The sequence below is a fragment of the Lonchura striata genome, chromosome 11, assembly GCF_046129695.1.
Source record: "Lonchura striata isolate bLonStr1 chromosome 11, bLonStr1.mat, whole genome shotgun sequence".
NCBI lineage: Eukaryota > Metazoa > Chordata > Aves > Passeriformes > Estrildidae > Lonchura > Lonchura striata.
The window spans coordinates 7728676-7737397 of NC_134613.1; the positions used below are offsets into that span (position 1 = coordinate 7728676).

The window sequence follows — 8722 nt, forward strand, 5'->3', positions numbered from 1 at the left end:
CTGGAAAGCTTTCACCTCATCCAAAGAGATAAGGAGTCCTCCTCCTCTTCAACCGCAGACTGGTTAACACTTAAACAAGACTGACCATATCTTCTAAAATAAAAGTCATCATCAAAGTGTATGGTCCTGGTCCACAACAATAATCATCTTCTCTTCATCAGGGGAATCCTAAACTAGAGTTTAATTTAAGGGGATTCCTACCAGGTCCATAACAGCGGTGGAGACCTGAGCAGGGCAGCACAGGAGGAAGGCAGGAAGCCACTAACAAGAACCCTGCTATGCACCCACTCACCCTGTACCAGCCAAAGGGCAAAAGCAGCCAGGACCAGCCTTCCCCCCACATACCACAGCAGGCCTGTCCAATCACAGCTGACCACACCAACAATAACACCCGATGTGCAACGCATCACACAGAAGGTTCTGGCACCAGTTCCAGGAAAGGCAACGTTCAACTGTGCCAGATGTCCTCCAGCCACACTTACAGCACAAAAACCTGTTTCAGGTAACACTCCACGGATCCTCCCCTACAGCTTTTTGCATGCCTCATCCAAGCGATCTTTCATGTCCATCACCTTTTTTTGACACTCAAGCATCTCCACAGTCTCCTTACTACGCTCTTTTTACTGGCAGAGGGTAGAAAGAAGGCAAGCACACATTAAACATCTCCTCACACACACGCGTCTGGGCTCGTGTGCATTCCAAATTCTCCCTATAAGCACTTTTTTAGGCAGAGCAACTCATTTGCCACCACGATGCCTACTCTTCCCCTTGAGGACAATCTCTTTAAACTTGGAGAGATTTAACTAATAACATTAAAATGATGACTTACCAGTCTCTCATTATCTTCTGAGGTTCTCTGGTAATGAGCTGCTAAAGAAATGTAATCCTGCTCCTGCTTGTTACACTCCAAACACTTAAGTCCATGACGGATTAGCCTCTGTGGGTCTGTGTAGAGAGGCAAGGCTGGCTGAGTGCTTGAAGAAATCCCTACCCCGCCTCCTGAAGCAGCAGTGGACTTAGGTGGAGGAGAGGACGAGAGAGAAGTCTGAGAAGCTGGAGAGACTGCAGAGCTTGTAGGAGAAAGTGAAAACATTTGGTCTATGGAAATTGGTTTCATGAGCAGCTGAGAACACTGCATGATAAACCCTTTGCTCTTATGATCTCGTGCATGCTTAAGCAAGCTACACTTATTAAAAAAAAGGAGCATCGTTGAACACTGAGTGCACATGACTTCAATGTGAACGCTTCGCCTACTATAGTGTTGAGTCAGGCTTTTCTCTAAGGCAAATGAGTCCCCACATTCCAGGCAACAATACCCAGAGGCAGGTAAATTAATACTACTGTCAGGCGGGGGGCTAAGGTTTGGAGTATATATCGGCACTGGATTGGCACTGTGTAGCACTTTATGGAATGCCTCCATGACAGCAGGAGCAGCTTTCTTGACTTGGTGCACCAGTGGCACTGACATCTGTGTCACTTGGGGCTGGTTTCGCCTCTGTGCCGATGTCTTCGCTGTAACAGAAGCGGCAACACTGTGGGGGACCAAGTTGAGATTTGCCAAGTGCACAGCTTTGGGAAGAAGGCTGGAGGTGGTCGTGTTGGATGGCTGCATCACAGTACCCTGCTGCTGCCTCTTGACCCCCACTTTTATGGCACCGCCACCACAGTTTGGCAGTGGAGATAAGGACACGGTGCAAGTGCTGTTTGCAATATCCATTTTCATACTGTCTGAGTAAGGACTCATTACGTTTGACAGCTGGATAGCCACAGCAGCCCCATTTTTGGCTGAATTCCTGCCAGCCTCACCTTCTGTAACTGCACTAGTGTCAGGGGATGGGAAAGATTTGATAAACTCTTCAGCAGAAGAGGTTTCTGCAGGTGACTCTTCTGAAGATTTGCCCAACTCATCATTCTCTGGCAAAATTCTAGTTACAGTCCTTTTAATTTCACCAGAAGATGTCTTGATAGTCTTTATTCTAACCTTGGGAATAGCTGGCGGAGAGCCAGCTGCCATGGAAGGAGAGCCCTTCCCACTGCTGTCGCTGCACACACTCCGAGGACTCTCAGGCTGCTTGCTAGCCTTCCTCACCACCTCTAAGGGGCTTCGGGGACTCTTTGGCGACTTGGGCATTTTTGGACTTCCCTTCGTCCCATCTTTAAAAGGACCAGGTTCCTTGGTAAAATTTGGCTGATCGCTTTTTGGAATACACACAACCTTTTTGGCCTGAAGAGCTACTAATGCTGCCACACAGGATGACAACTTGGAATGAGTTGGCTTTAGCCTCTGCCGAGGTGGTATTGATGAAGACATGTTTAGCTCGGGCACAGACCCCTTGCCATCTCCTAAACTGTTGTGAGGGAGGTCTCCAAACACCAAGCCTTCCCCAAGAAAGCTGTTGGTATCTAACAAGTCCTTGTTTGACTCCGCAAACCTCTCCACTGCTCTGTCTTGCTCTCTCCTGCTCATTTCCAGCCTATTCTCTGGCTGGCAGTGGATTTCTGTCTTCTGTTCCTTTTTACAATACTGATCAAACATGCTTAATTCAGGCTCTGGCACCTTCCTAAGATGATCTAGGACAGAAGCCCCTGTTGGTACATATATCGAAGGTGGTGGAAAGTAGGGAGTTTGAGCATGTTTGGGTTTATCCCCAATACTGTTCTCTTTGAATGTATCCTCTGGTTCAGGGCTGGAAATGGGGCTAAACTGACTAAATGTTGGCAAAGGCTCTGACTTGGATTCATCCAGTTTATCAGAGTAACCTCTCGAGCTGTCACCATTAATAAAAGTTGACTCAAACTTGCCATAATTATGGACTAAAGCATGAGCCTCAGCTGGCAGATCAGAGCCACGAAACCCATTGTGTAACAGCCCAGTTCCAAGGTGATTCCCCTCCTTTTCTGCCTCAAAAGACTCCTGGCGACTTGTGTTCTTCACTATCACACTCACAACAGGTGCATCAGAGGGAGGCAGAGAGTGGGATAAGGACACATTCTCATCGATGCACATTCCCGATGACTTCAGGTGATTCTCACTCTCCTCCCCAGTTGATGGAATGGTCTCCTTAGCATCGAGACTAGTTGGATCAGGGATGTCAAAAGCAGCCAAGAGGTCATCAAAGTCGGGGGTTTTCATGTCCCCCATGATGAAAGCTACAATCAAAAGCACAAAAAATACTTTGTCAAGTACATTTCCCCCATGGACAAACATGCGCATCAACAAAAATTACAGCTGCCCAAAGCCTGGGGTGTGGGCAGAGCTGCTTTAAGCAGCATGGTGAGACAGCAAGCATCCCCTTATTCCAGGATCCCCACAAACAGATCTGGTACAAGCATGGCCTTTGAAACCACACCCCGCTCATGCAGGGGACATCTTTTCAGCCTGTCAGGTTCACCACTAATCCAAAGCCAGCCATCATCATGAGCCTCAACAGAAGGTTTTGAAGTACATTAGCAGAGGGGCTTGTTTTGTTTGGGTGGGGTTTTTGTAGAGCATCAATCACTGCTGATTTCTCAACAGATGTCACATTTGAAGAACTCAGTCTTTTCTCGAGGATGAAATGCAGGGGCAAACAGGTGGCCCAAGAGACACAGACCTGAAAAGTGAGATGACTCCCTACCCTGAGCAATTTAAATAATAGAAGTCTTCAGTATATATTTCAATACAACAGTTCCAAGAAAGATTATTTGAAGCAGGGGCAATCCTTAATTATGATGTGAAGCAAAAATCGCCCAAAGATAGAATAAAGAACTATATCCAAATTGTAAGATGAAACTGTGCTCCCAGCCAGGACTTTCTTTCTAAGCTCTTTGAGAAAGGAAGTGGGGACTTGGAGTACTCAGCACAGCAACCTACAACAGCAATAATCAAGCTCTGGTGAGATGCATGAAAACTCACAGCACAGAATTACTAGAACATTTGTGTTCACTACTGCCGGGGATACTGGATTTACACTGTTAAACCAAAACATTTTCAAGCTGCTACAATACAGAGACATCACAAATGTTTAATACACCATTCTTTTAATATATTTTATTTCAACCCCAAATTTATGTGAACTGGTGCGTGCTGTACATAAGAGAGGGGGAAAAAACCAAAATGTGTCAACAGAACTTGCAGAGCACCAGTTCCTGCTTGGCAAGGAGCATCCACACGCAAGGTGAGTTCTGCTACACTCGACTTGGGCTGCAACAATGCTGCCAAAGCCAGCAGCAAGCCAGGGAGACAGAGGGGGTGGCAGGGTTCTAGGACAACGGGGAAGAACTGGGAGCAGAGGTGCAGGCAGAGAAGAGAACCATGGGCAAGGCAGAGGGAGAGAGAAAAGCCATCTGATGCCTTCCCAAAAGTGGCCCTATTTAAGGCTGCTGTCATTATTGACGATTCAGTTTAGAAGTTTGTCAAGCATCACAGTCAAACCAAACAAAGCTCAACCCTTCTGGCCAGGCTGCTGGAATGGGGAACAACTCCTGGGCCAGGAGAAATCACTTGTAATGGTCTTTGAGCTTTAGCTCAGCCGTTCCTCCAGACAAGTCCCAGAGGTGCTGCTTTGGTTAATCTACTGCAAAACACTGCAGAGATTTACTTGGCTTAAAAGTGGCTTGCTGTGGCTGAACTTAAACTTGTTCTTAAATTAAACCACAAATCTGAAGGTCCACAGAGGGCTATGCAATAATTTGCCACCACGTCCCTCAAGGAATCACAGCTGGGCATGAAATCCCTGGAAGCCCACATTATCCACACACTCCACATCCCCAGCACCTGATAAGGACTTTGGAAACAACAGAGATTACTGTAGCTGGCAAAGGCGTGGACCTGAAACTTCCCATTCCTTTGGGTGGGAAAAGTTGTACCAGCTGGGAGACACACAAAATTTCTGGCACACAAATCTTTCTGCAAGGAAGACACTTCATTCCATAACCTGGCATGGCTGAGTTTTGTACACAGAAAAATGAGCCTGCCAATCACTCTTGACCTTCCCCTTCCCACTCTGGAACACCTCTCTGCATCTGTTTTACAATGCAAGACAAATCCCATGTATCTGCAGCATCTCAAAATATCCATGACTGGGATGAAACCTTGCTTTTTCAGAAGGATTTGTGTTCGCCTTTGAGTCTTATAAGACACCATTTTACTGGCTTTGCAATCATGAGGGCACAAGTCTCTACCAAAGTATTTCTCCACAGAACTGCATCTTAAACTTGTCATACACAAAGCTACACTTTCTCAGAATAAAGTAAGTTTTGACCCAGATTCTAGAGAATAAGTATCTTATCGACAGAAGTGATTTTTAAAGAACATAAATTTAAACTTTTGACTTAACACTATATACTTCTGACCACAGATAAGAAACAAAAAAAGGATATTAAAGGAAATTATGTAAACTAGCCTGTGAGGAAAGCTGAAAATAAAGACCTTTGTCCTTACTCCACCATTCTTGTGCAAAGGACTGCAAACCCAAGCTTAGGAGCCAATGAAAACATGGAGGTTGAGACTTGCAAAGCAGTAGGAGGTGAATAAAGTGAGCAAAGGAGAAGGACTTAGGGAGTACAGACTGTATTTCAGTGTGCAAACTCAGCCTCACTCTAGCACATTTCTCCAGGAATCAGGAAACCTGGAAGGCTCCAAGGCATCCAAAAAAGCCCTGGGGAAGGATGTCAAATCCCAGTGCCACATGCTACAGAGAAGTCAAGGAGAGGCACCACAGGACCCACTTCCTCCACTCAGTCCTTACAAACCTTCTGCTACCAGTGCTGTTCCCAGGGACTTCTGGAGACTGGGAGTAGATGCTCTGCAGCTTTGAAACTAGGGAGGAGGTTTGAGAATGCCACTTAATAGTGAAGCATGAAACCCCAGTTACACCAAGGAAACAGAATGGCTTGGGTTGGAAGGGACCTTGATGACCATCTAGTTCCAATCCCCTGCTGTAGGGGATTGTTTATCATGTACATTGCCATTACTAAATATTGGTAATTCTGCAAAACAACAGTGTACAAGGCAAGACATCTGCCAAGGGCTGCTCAATCGCGGCTGGTGTCTCCGGGAGGGGATGCAGAGACTGCATGACACTGGAATCCCAGGGGAGGCAGGGATAGCAGGAGCCGAGCAGCGCGGGGAAGGCAGGGATGGGGAAGAGGCCGCTGTCAGGGCTGCGGAGGAGGCACGGGGCGGCTGGCGGAGGGCCGGACCGGCGGGCGGCTCAGCGGCGGGCGGGACCCGGGGCTCCAACACCCGCGGAAGTTTCACGAGCCCGGTGCGGCTCTCGGTGCGAACGGGGCCGCTGGGCTGGGGACTGGTCCGGCCCGTGGCACTCCTACACGCACAGAGACACACACCCCCACACACGCCCTCACTCACCACCCCCATCCCACGCCGTCCCCACCCGAGACAAAGGCCGGCCCCGCCGCCCCCCGCGCTGACAGCCCGGCCCGGCCCGGCCCCGCCGCACGTGGGCCGCCCGCCGAACTTAAGTTTGTGCCGGTGCCGCCGGGCCGGGCCGGGCCGGGCCGCCGCGGGCCGCGCAGCCGATCGGGGCAGGGACCTGAAGAGCGGGGAGCGGCGGCGGCCTGCGGGCCGGAAGAGCCGGTGCGGGCGGCAGGGCTCGGTGCGCCGGCGGCGGGGCCGCCCGCCCTGCCCGCGGGGCGGCAGCACCGCCCGGCCGCGGGGCCGGCGGGAGGGAGGGAGGGAGCGCGGGAGGGCGGAGGGCAGCGGGAGGGGCGGGCCCGGCGCGGCCGGGCCCGGGCGGGCGGGCAGGACTCACCCACGCAGGCAGCTCCTCCGGGCCCACCGGGCCCGCGCGGCCTCACCCCGCACCGGGCACCAACGGCCGCAACATGGCGGCGGCGGCGGCGGGTGGGGCCGGGGGCGGGGCGGGGCGGGCCGGGCAGAGCGGAACCGCCCCCCCTTCCCTTCCCTTCCCTTCCCTTCCCTTCCCTTCCCTTCCCTTCCCTTCCCTTCCCTTCCCTTCCCTTCCCTTCCCTTATCCCCGCCGCTCTCGCTCCGGGGGCTCCTGGCAGAGGCGCTCACGGCCCGGCCCGGCCCCGCCGCCCCTGCCGCCGCCGAGGCGCCGCGCTCCCGCTGTTCTGCGGTTCCCTCACCAGAGCCTGCCCCGGAGCGGCTCCCGCTGCAGTCCCCGCTCCGCGTCTTCAGCTCCTTCCCCGCTGTGCCCCACGCCCGCCAGGTCGCGGTTCGCTCACAGTTGCACCGATCGACCCACTGATCTCACATAAAGGCGAGAGCGACGATGAGAGGAGCTCCAGGAGCCTCACCCTGATCCCTGGGAAGGCGGCGGAGCCAATAACCCCTGGAGCCGTTTCCAAACACAGCGAGGACAAGGAGATCTCTGGGATCTGTCAGCACAGGTTACAAAGGGCTTCCATCCCTAATGCCTTCTGCATCGAAATTACTAGAACGGTAGATTTAGATTAGAGGTTAGGGACACATTCTACCCTGTGCGGGTGGGGAGGCCCTGGCACAGGGTGCCCACAGCAGCTGGGGCTGCCCCTGCATCCCTGGCAGTGTCCCAGGCCAGGCTGGACGGGGCTTTCAGCACCCTGGGCTAGTGAAAGGTGTCCCTGCCCATGGCAGGGTCTGGGACAGGATGAATTTAAGGCCCTTTCCAAGCCAAACCGATTCTATGGCAAGTTAGGGGATGAGGAGAGGGTGATGGATATTGTTTGTTCTCCACCTATGTCCAGTTCTGGGCTCCTTAGCACAAGATTGACTGGAGAGAGTCCAGCAAGGAGCCATGGAGATGAAGAAGTGGTTGAAGCACCTCCCCTGTAAGGAAAGGCTGAGAGAGCCGGGGCTGTTCATCCTGTGGAAGAGCAGAGTCGGGAAGGGCTCATCCAGGTCTGCAAATACCTGCAGGGGGGGTGCAAAGAGGAAGGAGCCAGGTTCTTCCCAGTGGTGCCCAGTGCCAGGACTGGAGGCCATGGGCACACACTGATCCACAACAGGAAATACTTTGTCCCTGTGATGGTAACCACAGGCTGGCTCAAGTTGCCCAGGGTGGCTGTGGAGTCTCCATCCTTGGAGGTGTTCAAAAGCAGTTGGGATTTTCTGAACAGCCAGCATTAGCTACCCCAGCTCGCGGCTGGACCAGAGGACCTCAGGAGTTTCTTTTCCAACTTCAAGTACCCTGGGATGCTGTGATGCATTTTGTATCAAGATGTGGATATGCAAACTCCTATCATAATAAATCAACAGTATTTCTTGAGGTTGTCTTCCTATGAACTGACATTTTAACATCTACCCCCAGCACCAGGCATACAGCATTGCTCCTACTTCATTTATTTCTCATTTAGTTAAATAATTATTTTTTCTTTGTCATCATGGGCAAAAAAAAAAAAAATCTTTTTTTCTAGCTGACACGCTTCACGTCCTGGATTTCTGAATCAATGTCATCACTTTTCTTCTTTTGGAGGCGATAGCCAGTTTCCAAAAATGAGCAAAAGGACAAAGGGAATCACAATCAGAAAACATTTTCAAAATTGCAACTGTTACCTCTAATTTTAGCACATGTCTATGAAAACTTCTAAATTGTATCTAGTATGAGAGCTGACATTTGTTACACAATTTACTAAGAGCTGTCAAAGTCCTGAACAAGTTGTAGCTTGCCGGAAAGCTGTGGTAATTTGAAGGATTGTGATAATTAAGAAATGTAATGCCAATGGGAATTTAGCTCCATCCCTCAGGTGGCCAAGGAGGACAGACAGCCCTGGAGTG

General features: G+C 50.8%; 1 protein-coding gene across 1 annotated transcript in view; it reads right to left on the reverse strand.

The window, feature by feature from the left end:
* ZNF592 (zinc finger protein 592) overlaps nucleotides 1-6831 on the reverse strand; it is a 34979-nt gene extending 28148 nt beyond the window's left edge. Inside the window, exons 1-2 of the mRNA XM_021554162.3 lie at nucleotides 6756-6831; nucleotides 830-3150 (exon numbers count right to left, since the gene is read on the reverse strand). Of these exons, the coding sequence (XP_021409837.2) occupies nucleotides 830-3142 (2313 nt within the window). The 5' untranslated portion in view covers nucleotides 3143-3150; nucleotides 6756-6831. The remainder of the gene's footprint in view (nucleotides 1-829; nucleotides 3151-6755) is intronic.
* Nucleotides 6832-8722: the final 1891 nt, after the last annotated feature.